At 55.5% G+C, this 16,219-nt stretch overlaps 1 protein-coding gene across 1 annotated transcript in view; it reads right to left on the bottom strand.

Moving 5' to 3' along the window:
- CCDC33 (coiled-coil domain containing 33) overlaps positions 1 to 16,219 on the bottom strand; it is a 43,057-nt gene that overhangs the window by 13,477 nt on the left and 13,361 nt on the right. Inside the window, exons 5-12 of the mRNA XM_087744316.1 lie at positions 11,902 to 12,026; positions 11,315 to 11,371; positions 10,055 to 10,164; positions 9,870 to 9,943; positions 8,638 to 8,758; positions 4,571 to 4,700; positions 4,341 to 4,462; positions 4,005 to 4,076 (exon numbers count right to left, since the gene is read on the bottom strand). Coding sequence (XP_087600442.1) covers positions 4,005 to 4,076; positions 4,341 to 4,462; positions 4,571 to 4,700; positions 8,638 to 8,758; positions 9,870 to 9,943; positions 10,055 to 10,164; positions 11,315 to 11,371; positions 11,902 to 12,026 — 811 coding nt within the window. The remainder of the gene's footprint in view (positions 1 to 4,004; positions 4,077 to 4,340; positions 4,463 to 4,570; positions 4,701 to 8,637; positions 8,759 to 9,869; positions 9,944 to 10,054; positions 10,165 to 11,314; positions 11,372 to 11,901; positions 12,027 to 16,219) is intronic.

Here is a 16,219-nt window from a genome sequence, read left to right as displayed (position 1 = left end):
ATGGCACCCCGGCACCCACCTATTTCACTGCCCGGGAGCCGGCGACCATGACCCAGCGAATCCTCGGCTACCCCCCACCTCCCCGCCTCGCAGATGCTCTCTTTGCTTCGCCAACCGAGCAATCAGGCTGGGCGTCCTCTCCAAATTGGCTGCGGGCATGAGCAGCGGCGAAATGGCCCTCACTGGGTATTACTCCGTGCCTGCACCCGGCCTCACCTTGTTAGTGCAGCTAACAAGGGCAGTGAGCATCCCCCCTCTGCAGCAGTGAGGACGAGGCGGTGTCCGGAGGCGTCCCCGTGCCCTTCCCCATCGCTGTCTCATTAACACCATCAGCATCAGCGTCCCCTGTGCCGCCGCATTTCATTACGCCACCGACCCCGACCTCAACCAAGCTCCTCCAGCATCAAAGCTGGGGTGAAGATGCCCCCCGCCCCACCACTCTCCCCCTCCGCGGGGAACGGCATCATGCAAAATGCAACAGTTTAGGCTCTGTCTGCAATTACCGGGGCCGGCGTGCAGCTGCTGCCTGCCGCGCTGGAGTGATGGCCAGCCCGGCCCCGTCACCATTGCCCATCGGAGAGCTGCTTGCCGGAGCACACGTGCTCTTAATTCAATTAGTGCTGACCTGAACGCTCCCCCGGGATCAGCGGGCGGAAACCAACAAATTCTCCTTAACAAAGACATTCCCTGCTTTTTTTTTTTTTTTTTGGTTCCTCACTAGCTTGGCTCTCCCTGGCTAACACCGCTCCCAGCCGGCAGCGATGCCATAAAGCCTCTTGTAATCCGCCATGTGATAAGGGGAATGGGTGATATGTTTGATGGACAGGTGGCAATCAAGGGTTGGCAAGCAGGAGCTCAGCTGCCAGCAGTTTGGCTGTGCCGAAAGCCCTCAGCTGGCTCACCAAGAGAAGATGCTCAGCAGGGCAGGGCAATGTTTCCCCAAAACAAGCCTCTCACCAGCTTCCGTATCCCCTGCAATGTGGTTTGGGAATAAAAACCAAATTTTGGTGCTCGTGGAGGACAAACCTGGCCAGACAGGCTGAAATAATGGGAAACGCATGGTGATTCCCCCCTTCCCAACCAATCATAAACCCATTTTTTTGCCAGCCCAAAAGGGCTTTGATCGCCAGGCTGGCATGGTGACAATCTACACCCCGGCTCTGTGACAATTTACGCCAGCCGCCGATCTGCTTCTGGTTTTAAATGGCAGCAATTACATAAATTAAGGCTGTTTAAGCAATGATATAGCCAGCCTGATGATTTTTTTTCCTTGCCTGGAAAAAAACAGCACTAGCTTTTCCCTTTTTTTCAGAGGCTGTCACCACATGCCGGCGCATCCCCAGACCACATCTCGGGTGACATGACCAAGGGCACTCAGCAAAACGGGTGGTGGAGGCTGGAGGTGATCCCAAAGGTCCCAAGTGCTGAGCTAATGCGCTAAGCAAGGTGGGGTCGTGCCAAAACAAAGAGTAAAACAGGGCTGGTTAATAAACAGAGGTGATGTATAAATCCCTTAGGAATAAAGGTTCCTCCAGTGTGTATTTTCCAGCCCTCGGATGGGGCTCAGCATCCCCCGGGCACATCAGGAACTGCATCCTGCTGACCCTGCACATGGATTTGGCACTGGCGGCTGCATGGTCAAACTCATCTTTCCTGGGCAAGACACCAAATTTGGGGTGGAAAAAGAAGAACGAAGGGAAGCCAGGAGCCGTGCCTTGAGCCACAAGCCAGTACGGAGGTGGATGAAGTCGGCTGCGGGTTTTCCCCCTGCACCAGTTTTTCAGTGTCAGCTGTTAATTTGCTAAAATGCCAGCGTTTTGCTGAAGTCTTTGATTTCTTTGTCTCCCTGAGATGATCAAAGTCTTTTGTTCTCGTTTGGGCTCCAAAGAGAGAGGGCAGGAGGATGAAGGCAGTGGGGAAACGGGCTGGGTGGGGGCAAACCTGAGGGTCTCGGTGCCTTTGCAGGGGGAGGGAGATCTGCAACCCAGCACTACCCTTTCCCTGGGATAACATGCCTCCTGTTTGCTCATCCCTGGTGTTGGGCTCTTGGCTTTTAATAAAGCAGCTGCTCCAAACCCTTTCCCTGTGGCTATTAGAAATGTAGCAGGGTTTTGAGACCCTGCAGAAATACTGGGGGGATGAGTCCTGTTTATGGGGAGCCCCCTATCCCCAGAAAACCCTGGCCCTGAGGATATTTTCCCAGCATGAAGGGTCGACGTGATCATCCAAAGCCAAGCTCGGGAGCATCCAGACCCGTGGTAGGAGTTGGTGAAATCCCCACAGAGGCCACGGAGCAGCCGGGATTTACACCCGGCTCTGAGTGCGCCGGGGAGTACAGATGGCCCAGGGTTTATTTAGCTGCTGTTTGTTATAAAAAGCCCAGCCAATCTAGGTTATGCATTTTCAGCTCTCTACATTAAAATAAAAAAAAATAAGAAAAGAAACAAGACGAGCTCGGTGAGTCTGTTCTCCTTTGCCACCTGGGTGGGGAGAGCTGTGGGGTGAGAGAGCATGGGGCAGGATGGGCAGGGATGCTGGGGCTGCTCGCACCCCAAGAACAGCCCTGGTACGGAGGTTGCCCCAATGCCTCTCTGGGTCAGTACAGGTCCTGTATTGACTGTCTTTGCCTCTTGGCCCCTGTTTGGCCACTTCTTACTGTCCCAAAGCCGAGCTCAGGACTAATCCATGAGCTGAGGACTTGGAAATCCAGCCTTCAAGCATCTCTTGAAGCCTGGGGCTGCCCAAAGTGGGAGAGGAGAGGCTCTGCCTCTGCAACCACAGCAGCATCTCCTCTGCCCACCGGGCTGTGGTTTTGGGGTGCTGGGGATCACAGCCAGCTGGCTGGGGCATCTTCCTCAGAAAATCCTGACCTCCAGGCAAGAAACAAGGGCCTCGGCAAAGCCAGGAGGAGCCGAACCTGCCCTCACCCTGCTTGGCAGCAGCTCGCTCATTGATTTGCATTGCTCCAGGTCCGTCTGCCCGGGCTGCCGCTGGATGAATTAACCAGACACGGAGCCCAAGGCCGGCTCTGGCTCTCCTGTTTTTTTGTTTCCACTCCCAGCTCTTACATATATTAAGGAAGGCAGGGCTGGAGGGAGGGAAAGGGAGAGGCTGGGGAAGTGGAGAAAAAAAAAATTACAGCTCCCAGATCAAAACAATAATCAGCTAAATGAATTCCGCAGCATTTTCCCGCATGACTGCGAGTGATAATTTAGTGCAGCAGCCAGCTGGAAGCAAAAGGATTAATTCTGCACTTAGTGACACCCGTGTGAATAATTCATCACACACAGACCCCTTTTCGCTGACCCCCCTGGGCAATCACTCCAAAGACCCCCACCAGCCGGCCCCGGCCTGCTGCAGCTCCCCCAGGGATGGGTGGAAACGCAGTCACCAGTGCAGCATCCAGACCTGTCCCAAATTCACTTTATGGATAGGATTTTTTTTTTTTGCAGATGGGAGCAGAGTTTGGCGGCTGCAGTAATTAGATCGATCACGTCCTAACCTGCCCAAGGGCTGGTCCTGGAGCCAAGGACAAGTGGGATTCCCTCCTCCCCAGGAAAAGCAGACAAATTCCCTCCCTGCTGTGACATCCCTGGGGACCACAAATGCTGAAGGATGAAGACTGCTGGACATTTGTCACTGTGGTTAACCAGCCTGGCACTTCTCTGCACAGAGATGGGAATAGCCTCTCCCAAATACCCTGCCTGTTCCCTGCCTGCCCCCCTGCCTCCAGCCAGGATTTCCCAGGAATATGAACAAGTGCCAAAAGCCCTGAGAAAGGGACAGATGCACAAGGGCAAAAACGACTCTGTTTTTTCCAGCTGCCCGGCAGCACGATCCAGAGCCCTGAGACAACAGGCACAAGGGATAAAACCCGGATCCAGCCCAGCTGATCCCCACCTGAGAGGTTTGGAGAGAGGGTGGCAGCTCTAAAGAGCGATCTCCTGGCCTGTTCCCATCCCCATGCCTCCTTGCTTCGGGGTTCGCCATCCCCAGCATCTCACCTCCGATTGAAGGAGCTGCAGGCAGAGCCCCACGGTCGGGATGGCCCCAGATGTGGTTTTGAGGTCCGTGCCCTGGGGAGGCAGAGACAGAGTCACAGCCCGCGCTGGCCTCTGGGTTTCTACCAGGGCTCTGGTGGCTTTGGCATCACTCAGATACCATCTAGGGGTTCAGGGCTGTGGTTCGGAGCAGGGACCCTGGCTTCCTGTGGGATGTGCCAGGCTGCCCACCCAGATGTGGAGATCCCTCCCACCATGCCAGCAGCTATAGGTACCATCACCTATAGGTACCATCACTGTGCCTCCCTGCCCAGTGTCACCCCGCAGTCCCCGGCTCACCTGCATGGTGAGACCGTCCACGTGCATCCCGCCGCTCTGCGCTGCCAGCTCCCGGAAAACGCAGCTGGTGAGGGGCAGCACCGAGTATCCCATGGGAATGAGGGTGCCCGGAGCATCCCATACTAGGGAAGGGGCAAGAGCAGCTGGCTGGGGGCACAGCAGCCCATGACCTGCTCCCAGCCAAACCCTGGGACAAGGGAGAGCACTCTTGGTGGGGTCCCCAGACTCACTGGCTTTGTACGGATAATATTCAATTGCCAGGGCGGTGTCTTCAGAGAAGATGGTGGCCACGTCTCGGCCTTGGAAGAGGAAGGAGGTGTCCCACATAGGCTGCTCTGGGGGCCCGGCTGGTTGGGACATCTTAGGAGACAACAGGAAAATTATCATTCAGATACCTTCTCTCTCTAGAGATAAATAAGCAAATAGGAGGGAGAGGAGAGGTGGGGGTAAATAAAAGCACAGCCTGTGCAGCTGCATCCCATCCCTAGCTCAAAAACAACCCTGAATCCCAGTTGCTTGAACTGGTTTTTACTGGGTCTTTGAGCTTGGTTGCTTCTCTCTGGCTAATCCCTGCCAGCATCTTCCCCCTTGCAGAGCCGGAGGAGGAAAACAGCACATGGACCATCTACCCCATGCTTAAAAACACAATGGGAAGAGCCTGAAGGATGAGCTGTGCTGACTCCAGGGTGAGCCTTTTGGTATCTGTTGGACAACCTGGCATTCACACATGGGAAAGGGTTTTGTGACGATATATGGACCCTGAAAGCCTGCAAGCATGAGGTCTGGGTTGCCTGATAGATATCGAACAGCGGGCAACATGTTTATCCCCAGAGCCGTGATCTGTCGTTGGAAATGGCATCGGTCCATCCCCACCAGCAGCTGCTCCCTTTTGCCTTCAGAGAGCCCCGCCAGCTCTCCAAAGGTCAGCCTTAACACCGGCTGCCCAGCGCCAAGAAATTATTGACAGCGGCTCCTTTTTAATGCTGTTACTCCATCCCCTCAGCCAGCATCGCTCAGTGGGGACAAGATGCCGATCGGCTTTTCTGCATCAGCACATTTCTGCTTTGTCGAGGAGGGTGGGAGGAGAAGGGGGGTCTCCCTCTGCTCACGTTTGGGGATGTTAATGGGCATTACGCACCTCAGAGACCCACAGCAGTGCATTACCCAGCTCTGGGGGCTGTTAGCAAGGGGAGAGTGGGGCTGGGATGCTTCAGAGACCAAAAACACCTCTGCGATGGGCTGCATCAGGCAGCGCTGTTAGTGCTGGCTCAGCACTGGGCTCGCGCTCTCAGCTGGGAATTTTTCAGGGGCTCCCCAGCATCAGCTGGGATTTTTAGCTGGGATGTAGCTTGCTTTGACTGCAGGGAGCCCAGTCTGTGCCTGTAAGTTCTTAGGAAAAACCCACATGGACTGGGGCAGCTCCCAGCAGCTGGATCTGGCTCAGCACCCTTCAGCCGCTCCTCTCCTTTCCCAGCCTGCATCCCAGCCCACGGGGCTGTTTCATCAGCCTCGCAAAGCCGAATTTGGGGGGAAAATCTCCTAAAAAATACTGAACACCGCCTCCGGTTACTTTTCCTGGCATCAACCTGTACAAGGCACTGTGAGCTGGTGCTGTTTTAGACTCAGCGGGGAAGGGAAAAGTCAAACGTGGCAGCATATTGTTAATTTGACACCAGTTGTCGGAGGTCCCGAGCCCACATGGCTCTTCTCACCAGGTCAGGGATGGGAGATGACGTTCCTGAATTCCCCCCCTGATTTTGGGGCTGGGGCGGGGGTAGGAGCGCTTGCCAGGGCCAGGCTGTCTCCCACCAGCTTAGTGGGACAGATGGACGCTCTGCGCCGGGGCGTCAGAGCCAATGCACTGATCTGGGCAGACGTCTTGGCACAACAACTGCCTCTGCCCAGGGCCACCTGGAGAAACACAACAAAGGGGACAGGGAGGAGGAGGAGGAAGCAGACGCCTTCATCCTCCTTGGCTACCCGAGCTCATCTCCCGTACAAAGGCTGGTTCAAAGGCAGCATCATTGGCACAAGCAGAGGCAGAGGTGGCCAAGCCCACAGCATCTCTCCTGCCTTCCCAAGGGATGAGGCCATCCTCTGCTCCTCATAGCTGCCTGTCTGGAGGGTGCAGACCCCAGAAGAGAGCGAGAAGCTCCAGATAAGTGGGTTAAACTAGAGGGTCCCCAAGGGAAAGAGCCTGAAAGGAGATTTATCTTAGAGGGGACCAACACCACAAAAGCTTGAGCTTGGTGCCAGCAGGGCAGAATGGCGTGGCTTTCTGTAGGAGCCACAGCCCAGTGCCATCCACCCCATGGATTTGCCATCACCACCAATGTGTCCAAACCCATCCCTTTTGGTGAGAAAGGGGCTGTTAGCCCAAGGAGAGCACCCAAGGAGACCACCCAACAGTCTTGCAGGCAGCTCTGTGCAGGTCTCAGCTAACTCCTGGCCAGGAAGACCAGCTCTCCAGGAGTCCCAGTCAGGCAGGGAAGGGTTAACCACCCAGGAACCCAAAACCTGCCTGAGTAAGAGGGGTTCCCTGCTGAAGGCGAACCCAAGCGCTGTTGTCTGCAGACACTGATGGGAACCGACAGGCGAGAGGACACGCTGGGCTGGCAGAATTGTCGAATCCGATTAGCCTGCCCAGGAGTTTGCTCGGGGAAAGCCATTAACCTCTGGAACTGGAGCAGCAATGCTCCCTCCTCCTCCTCCTCCCAGCCTTCCCCTAACCTTTCCTCCCAGGCATTAAGAGTTCATCCTCCTGGGGAAGGAACCACATCCTATAGGTGGGGAAACTGAGGCAGGAGACGGGGCGAGAGAGCGGATGGGCGTTACACAGCTCTCCAGGGCACCCTGTCCGTGCATCCCCGGGCAGAGCATCCTCGGCAATGTGCAAAGACAGACAGAGCCATGTGGGCACAGAGAGGAGGAGGAGGAGGCAGCAGCATGCACTCAGGCCAGATGGCTGGGTTTAATCACTTGTCCTCCCGTGTTGGGCTCCCACGGCTCCGTGCTGGCACTGTCTCCTGTGCCAGGGCTGTGGGGTTCGGCTTGGGCTCGCCCATTGCCCAGATCTCACGTGTTCACAGGGGTTTGTGTGTGTATTTATCCATATAAATCTGAAGGAAATTTGGACTGCCTTTAGAGGAGAGAAATATCCCTGCTCTGGCTGGGAAACTGCAGCCTCAGGGTTCTGCATCCTGGAGCAAGGAGACTGGGGGGAAAGAAAATGTGGGGGCAAGCACAGGGGGATTTCTTTCCTAATATGTGCTCCAGAGCTGGCATGGGTAGCCCGCACCCCGAACGCATTGCCATGGTGGGGCTGGGGGTGCTGGTCCCAGGGGGCAAAAGCAGGTGCAGACCCAAAACAGAGGGTCCCCAGCACCCCCCCTGCCTCTCACCTGCAAAGAACAACCCAGGGAGGCGGAGGAAGGGGCAATAAAACAACAATTGTTGTAATGAATGAAATGCACTAGTGATTTTTATGATAATTCACCGCCTTGTAGGCGACTTGGCATTTGGCCGGCCTCCTCTAAGTAATATTTTATTTATGGTCCCCCCAAATGTGTTGATACAGAGCGTTTTGCTCTGAGACAATCAAAATTCAATGCACGGGGGAAAAGGACTGAGATGGAGAAACGTGTACTCCGCCGGCATTTGGGACCAGCTGGATCCATCTTTTCGAGGCGGCTGGACATCTGCCCTCGCCACGCTTTTGGCTGGCACTTTTCAGAGGTGAAGGGATGGAGCAACTTTGGTTTTGAGGGACGGCAGCTTCACACTGGCTTCTAGCTCGGCTGCCCCATCACACCTCCTCCCTGCCCCAGCATCCCTCCAGTCCCCTGCCTCTCCCTCCCTGCCAATTTTTGGCAGGGCTCAGGAACAAAAGCGGGGCCCTCCTCCTTCTCACCGATGATGCCGTGTGCCGAAAGCATACGTTTCCCTGGCAACAGCTATTTTGAAGATGTGCGTCGCTAGCTCTCCCAGCGCTACTTGAGGCCCAGGGAGGAGAAGGTCTCTGCCTTCAAGAGGCAGCACACAAGCCGGAGGCGTGAGCGGAGCAGGGGGAAAAACAAAGGACAAAAACACAAACGAGGAGCTGCCTGTGGGTTTCTGCAGGCAGGGTGAGGTGGACTTGAGGACTGTGTCTTTCATGTTCAAAGCATCACTTTGCCCCTAAAGCTTTTCCCTGCACAGGGTGCTCAGCAACCCTGCCGAAGGAGGGGTGCTCATCGGTACCCAAATGTGATGGATGCTGCTGGAGCCGTGCATTCCTGCGATGTGCTCAGCCTCCTACCTGCGGGCAGCCATGACTGGCAGCTCGGGTGATGCTGAAGGCTGCTGCCGGAGGGTCTGGGAATGTGATGGTGGTGGGGCTGATGCTGGGACAGGCGATGGGATGCTTCTCCATGTGGTGCCTGAGAGGTGATGGAAAGGGGGAGAGTCAGCACATGCAAAGTCATGTTCGCTCCTGGCAAGCCAAGCACCACAGGAGGGGGTGATGGCATCAGGGATGCTCAGGTTGTCCCAAGCCCAGCACCCCCCCACCCATGTCGCCACCAGCCCCCCATGGCCATAACTCACTCATACTCCCGAATGTTGGTCACAACTCTGGCCACTGCGACGAGGGGCCCAAGGGGGGTGGCCAGGGGGGCTGACAGCCCCCGCAGCAGCACCTGGTCAGCAAATGGTGGGGGAGAACAAGCTGCCCTAAATCAGCATCAGCAACCACTGGAGCAGGAGACAACGTGCAGCAGCATCCTCTCCAAGTCGAGATGCTCTGGTCCATCCCAGACCCTGCAAACCCCACCACCACCTCCGGTCCCCAGGGCCACCTCTCACCTCCAAGGCCACGTAGCTCAATCCATCGCAGCGAGGGATGAAGCTCCCTTTGCGAATGATGGTGACATACAGGACCATCCCCGCAGGGTCCCGCGTCCTCGGCTGTTTGTAGAGGAGAGTGAAGTGTGGGAGGAGGAAGGGTCAAGGCCACCAAACGTGGGCGCTGGGCGTGCAGACAGCCCACCGCTGACAATAAAGCACCAACTGATAATTAAACCTCACTAGCCCCCAGAGCCTTCCTAGAAAAGATCAATATAATAAATCCTTCTGCATTTAAATATTTAATCGCTCCCAATCTCTGTGCAGGGAAGAGGAAACTCATTTCTGCCAGCCAAAGCATAGGGGAGGCTGATTTGGGGGGACTATTGAGTGAGTTTGCCAGGTCTCAGCTGTACAGGGAGCTATCAGCCAAGTCCCCGGGACTGTTAACATGTTGGGAGGGAGAAATCCCCACCGAGGGGCTTAGGATGCAGCTTCTCCCTGGGGCTGGGTACCTGCCTGCATTAATTAATGCACAGCAGCCCCTGTTTAATGAACGTTCTGCCATATGGCCCGGCCCTGCATCTCCTTCCCCAGGATGCTGAGGGTGAAAGCACTTTCCAGCTTGCAATCCCCTCGCTTTTCCTCCATGTTTTCCCACTGGACAGAGATGAAAAAAGCCCAGCACAACGCCTGCCTTGTTCCCACCTCACAGGAAGCTCACAATCCTCTTTGAGCACCTTCCCCGACTTGCCAAATTCGGTTTTCCCACCGGGATTACACTGTTACACAAGGCTCCCTTTGCCCATAACCCCCAGCTACAGCCCTGGGGTGAAAATCAAAGTTAGAAGCAGGAATAAGCAGTGGGATGGAGGGGCAGGTGCCATACCTACCAGCACCAGCCTGCAGTGGTGGGGCTGGAAGGGCTGGAGGTGCCGCACTGGCAGCTGGAAGGTCCCCAACACCTCCTTGGTGGCTTTGTCTGCCACAGTGAGAGTCAGGGCTGGAAGGGAGAGGGTCAGCCGTCAGGATGAGCCGGGCTGGCTGGACGGGTTGCGGAAGGGGAGAGCAGGCGAAGCCATGGGGAGAGGTTTGGGGGAAGGTCTGGGTGAAGAAGGGCCAAAGGCAATGAGGGGATCAATTCATTTTCAGCAGCCCCTTTCCCTCGCAGGTCATGGTGGGGCAGAATTTACACCCATCCTGGGTTTTTATGCACACACACACACACATGCATCCCAAGGAGCCATTGAGAGCATGTCTCAGGCATTCCCAAGAAAGCGAAGCTCGTGAGCAACTGGCACCAGTGCAGCTCAGGTTCCCATTTAAGAAGCCAGGATTTCCCACTGATCCCTCTAATCCGCCTCCCTGTCTCCAGCCCACCCCGCTCAGCTGCCGGGTGCAATCCTGCCCTGAGCCCTCCCTGCCCTGGGGTCAGCCCACAGCCCACGGGTGGGTTTTGCAGACACTTGCCACCACAGCATCTGCCTTCTCGGGGGTGACTCGTCCCCATCTGTCCCCCAGCATGGCAGCATCACCCCCACGGGTGCTGGCACCCCCAGCTCTTCCCTTAATTTAGAGCAAAGCTGCAATTTAGTTGACAAGCACGAGCAGGAGCATTTTATCAAAAAAAAGGAGCTGATGGAAGGGAAAACCGCCTTCTCTTTATGCTGCCATCAAGACTTGGGCTTCCCTTCCCCCAGCTTAATGACTGTGCCGAGGCATCCGCCTTAACTCCTGCTTGGCCAACCTGACGATGGCACAGGTCGTGCATGTCCCCAAAATGAAGATGATGGACCAGGCAAGTACATGAACCACGCTTTCCTGATCTTGTGCTTTTCAGCAAGTGCTTGATTTATATGGAGATTTTCTTTTTCTCCCAGCCCCTTGTAGAAAGAGCACCAGGGAAAATGTTCTGGGGTCGGGTGAGAGACAAGTGGCTTTTCTGCTAGTTGTCACTGATGATAGATCATGCTCGGCAGCTCCGCCGATGGAAACTGTATTTCTGGGCAAGAAAAGGTGCGAGCTGCACCCAGAAACAACAGCTCCAGTCTGAACATCTGGGGGATGAACATCTCCAAACATCTAGGGGATGCTGAGAGGCGAATGAGCAAGGCCAGAGGTCCCATTGGATCTCCCTGCATGTCTCCCGGTACCACACGGGGCAGGTCCAAAGTACATCAAAAGCTCCTCAATTTCATTTAGGTCAGGGCCTAACAGGATTAGGCACAATGTGAAGATTGGCTCCCACACTTTGTTTTGCAAGGGTCTCATTATAATCAAATCCTGGCCCCTAATGCCATGAGTTTTATTACAATTACAGACTTAGCAGCCCTGCGTGGGGAGTAACAGCATCATGATGTGGGTCCAACCGATACAGGGTGTCCGGGTTGGGATGGCAGCGAGGGAAGATTTGGGGTGCTCTCCCCTGATGCTGATTCCCATGGGATGCTTTGGAGGATGCCCAGAGCTCAAATGCCTGGAGCTCAGCACCATCACTTGCCCCATCCTGCAGCACCGTATCTGAGGGAAAGTCCCTCCTGGTCCTACCCTGAAGCCACAACAGACATGCAGGGCTCAGGTCATGGCTTGTCCCCATCATGACCACCCTCTGCCTGGGTGCTGTTCAGGGTCCTGTGGAGCACGGGCTCCCTAATATCCCAAAATCATCTCCCTTTGAGAAGATGAGTCCCATGTCCTGGTCCCCAGCATCCCTGTCACCATGGTCCTCCGATGCTCTCACCTGCCCAGCCTGCATCTTCAGCATCCATTTCCACCGTCACTTCCTCCTCCCAGGTGGGTGAGTGGGTGGGCACCGAGGATGCACGGGTTACCTCTGGCTTCTGCTCATCCCCTCTGCTGGTCTTACTGGGAAGAAAAGGGAGGCAAAACAGGCCGGTTACTGGGTAAGGAAGGAGAATGTGTCAGGAGGGAGCTGGGCCTGGGAGAGAGATGAGCACCATCCCCACTCGATGCAGCTAACAGCGGCCAGGCCACCCTCCCACCACCCTTAGCAAAGCTCTGCCCCGGTGCCGGGGGGGCTGTGCTGGGGGTCCAGGGCTGGTTTTACTCCTGGCTGCTGGATCCTGCCAAGCCCCCAGTGATGGGGTTTGCAGCCTTTTTTATCCAAAAGGCTATTACAGACCCTGGAGGCTAATTATCCAGCGGTATTGATGAAGGGACAGGGAGAAGGCTGATGGGAAAGGAGAGAGAAGATTGAATGTTAACGACCACTGTCATTAAACACAGTACATAACGAGGCTGAGCAATAATTATGGTGGTGTTAGTGGCTATGGGCCCCTGGTAATTCTTCATCTGTGCTGGTGCAGGGCCATCACCATCAGGGCTGTTTTGGGGTTGTTCCTCCCACTTTTATCAACTGATCATCAATTACTCATGAGTTTAGCTGATGATAATGCCCCTCCTCATTAGGGGGGCTGGCAGATCTTTTAAGGGGTCTCCACTGCCCAGAGAGACACTTGGTGTTATGCTGGGAGTCCCAAGACCACAGCAGAGTCCCACCGCCTAGTGACATGGTGACTGCAATTCCTCTCCCTCCCCAATCAGGTGAAGGGGGACGGTGACATGGCGTCAGACCAATGTGACACAGATGCCCCAGCCCTGTCAATGGGTTGCTCTGGCTATTAAGATGATAAAATGTCTAGTGCTGGCTCCTCCAGGAAAGCTCTTGTTGGAGCAGAGCCAACGCGGCTCTTAGGGAGAGGTTACTGGAGCACTGCGGGGACAGAAAGCAGATGGTGGCACTTTGCCACCCCATCTCTGGGAGAAAGGAGATGATAAAGGTCCTTCCAGCTGCAGCATGAGCTCCAGGTAGGGGTGGAACCAAGCAGGTTCATCCCAGAGGTATGAGCTGGATGGGAGGATGCTCCATGCTCACAAGACCTCCATCCTCTCTCGTTGCTGGAGAGATTGGTCTAACAGACCCTCAGCCAAGCTGCATCCATGCCCCATGCTCCTCTCCCATCTCCCACATGTCCCCTTCCCCACAGGAGAAGCCCACCTGCATCTCGCAGGGAGGGAGCCGAGCCGGCCAGCTCTGGCAGGTGGGAATTAGCATCGGGCTGGCACCATTGTGGAGGGGCTGGAAGAAAATCGGCTCTCCAGTAATGAGCTCTGTGGGGGATTGCTCTACCAGCAACGTGCTTGGAGTCCGAATGAAGCCAGACCTGGGCTGGGGAGGTGGGAGGAGGAAGAGGAGGAGGGTGAGAACCGGCTGCTCTGGGCCCCCTTCATTATAGACTTGCCTAAGGACGAGAGAGCATTCAAAAAGAGCTGTGAAGTGTGGGGGGGAAACAGCCCACAACAGTACATAACATGGAGATGTGCTTCAAAATCAAATGAATAGTCCAGGGGCAGCAGGAACAGCGAGAGTGGAGATGGTTTGATGTCTCCTCCTCACCCCAGCCAGCTTCAGACCCCGTGGTGGGGCAGGAGATGGAGTCCCCAGAAAGCAGGTGCTGCAGAGATCTGCCCATGGGATCACATTCCTTGGGGCAGGACATGGCCAGGCTGGACCAAGAGATGCTCCTCTGATGCTCCGCATCCCTCCCTGCCTGCTCTGGGGCAGGTAGTTTGCTCTGCTGTGTGGGGATGCACCAAGTCACCCACCACTGCGATAAAAGATAAAGATAAAAGATAAAGACAGACGCCCCCGGGGAGTTATTATACACAACGTCTCGGCTACAGTGCTCAGGGACAGCATCACATAGCTGCCCTGCTGTGTGTGACACCCAGGTGCCCAGCAAAGGGCTGTGCCCAGCCCACGTAAATATTTATTTATCTGGCTTGTAAGTTATTATCTCTACAGGGTGAGTTACTTCTCAGGGCCAACATCCCTGCAGAGGCAACGCAGTGGTGCAGGTGCATTGTTATCAGGGAAGAAAAATCCCGTGTAGCATGGCCACAGTTCGCAGGACTGATGTCCAGGGTGTTACTTATGTGGCAGTTGCAGGATCTGGCCCTGGGGAAGGAGATGCTGCTGCCGCTACACAGCCCCACTGCACTCGGTGCTGAGCTTTGGGGGCTCAGGTGCAGTTTGGATAAATAAATACAGATAAATAAATCACAGAGATGTAAGAGCAATGTCTGAAAAGATTCAGAAAGAGAAAGGAAGAATTATAATTTCCCCTCTCCTTTGAGAAACCCAATTTTTACATTGCTCCTGACCATCTAACCCTGGGACGGTCCATCTTCATCCCACCATCACCTAAGCTGGGTGCTGGGGCGAGGAGGGGACCCCCAAAGACCCTGCTTGGTCCCACTTCCCCCACCCCCTTGCTCTGGGGTTATCAGCTGAGGTTTATTTTTGGGCATGTTGCAAAGCCAAAAGGCTTTCCTTGCAGGAACACCCTAACCCTTTCCCAGATGGAGCATCCCATCTGCACCATGACCAGGACTGCTGCCTGCGCGGGCAAACCCACAGACAGCAGGACATCGGAGCCCCCATCCCCCAGGCCGGGAGCAGACGGCACATTCCGCAGCGTCCTTGAGTTTCTTCTCTTGGCTCTGAAGAGCAGAAAGAAAGAAGCGAGGAGGTACTTTCACCCACCCACGGTATTCAATGGAGAGGAGAAGCTGGCTGGAGCCAGGCGCTTTGTGCTGTTAATTGCAAACACACCTGGCTCTGGCGCACCAAGGTCATCCCTGCATCATGCCGGACCAGGAGCAATTTATCTGTGCGCACAACGGAGTGAAAGGAAGATGCAGAGCAAACCCACGGGTGCCCCTGAAAGCAGGGAGAAGGGATTTGCTCAGCATTCAGAGGATGAGGAGCAAAGCCAAGCTGCTGCCAAGTCCCCAGAGCATCCCCAGAGGAGGAGCCCCATTCTCTCTGGGGCAGGGATGAGCCCAAGCCCATCGGGATGCATGTGCGGGCTCTCCTGCTGCTTGAGATCTTTCAGATTCACTCTGCCAAGCCTTTCCCTCCCCGATCCTCTGCACTGAGAGCTGGAAGCGATGCACACAAATACGGAGTGCTATGGATGCTGAGTCTGGGCACGAGCGACTGGGCACAGCCACAAAGGGCTGGTGCAAGTGGTATTGCTCCCCTCCTTCCATCCCACTCCTGATTTTGGGGGGTGATGCTCTGGGTGCCAGCAGTTTGAGCTTGGGCTGGCTCCGCTGGTGGTACCCAGCAGCTTTGCAGGGGACCAGCTGCCACTAGGTCCCCACCAGCACCATCCACCGACCGCTTCTCCTTCCCGTCCGTAAAAACCCACCTTTTAACTGCAACATGCTACTCTCCTTCAAAAGCAAGTGCCCTGAAAAACAATAACCGATTCCCTTCTGCCTTGGCTCCCTCACTATGGTTACTAAAAGGCCCCTCATGTGTCCTGCATCCCTAATACCACCCTCCCCTCCCCTCCATCACTCCCCCGTTACCATGGCAATGCGGTGATGGAGCAGCACCAGAATGTAAAGAGATGCAACAATCACACGCCACCCTCGTGCTATCATTTAGGATATTGATGTTTAAATCTCCTGAGATTATCTGGGTATAATTGGTTTATGGAAATAGAGACAACTCTTGTGGTGGAGTTACTCAGGCTGTCGGGGCAGAGCGGGTCCTTGGCATAGGGGGGTGGGAAAGAGGGGAAGGGGTGATGGAGGGGCAGCAGTGGGGGCTGCTAGCCCATGTGCCAGCCGGCTCCTGCTGGGCTACAGGTGCCAGACAGCCCCAAAAACCTGACAGACGCTGCCCCTGCAATGGAGAGCCGCATTCCTCCTGCCCAGGGAGCCTCCAGGATGTCCGATGTGGCTGGCATCGGGCACCATGGAGAAAAGGCACATTGTGCCACGCTGACAGATCTTGGGAGCTCACTGTTTCTACACTGCAAAATGCCTAGCAAACAACAGTTTGCTCTACACGCTTGCAGAGAAGATGTTTCCATGCTTTCACAGCCCAGGCTGCTGATTGTCCCCAGTGGATGACCCTCGGCCCTGCTTCCCTGTCCCCTGGCATCGATGCACCCACTTGGGTACCAGCCTGCCCAGCACTGGCCCAGGGAGATGCCCCGGCGAAACCAAACTCTGTAGGGAGC

Source organism: Nipponia nippon, unplaced genomic scaffold (genome assembly GCF_047370975.1).
Source record: "Nipponia nippon isolate SJK-2023a ecotype South Korea unplaced genomic scaffold, ASM4737097v1 scaffold_9, whole genome shotgun sequence".
Classification (NCBI taxonomy): domain Eukaryota; kingdom Metazoa; phylum Chordata; class Aves; order Pelecaniformes; family Threskiornithidae; genus Nipponia; species Nipponia nippon.
Note: the sequence above shows the minus strand (reverse complement) of the source record. Positions and strands in the feature narration are given on the sequence as shown.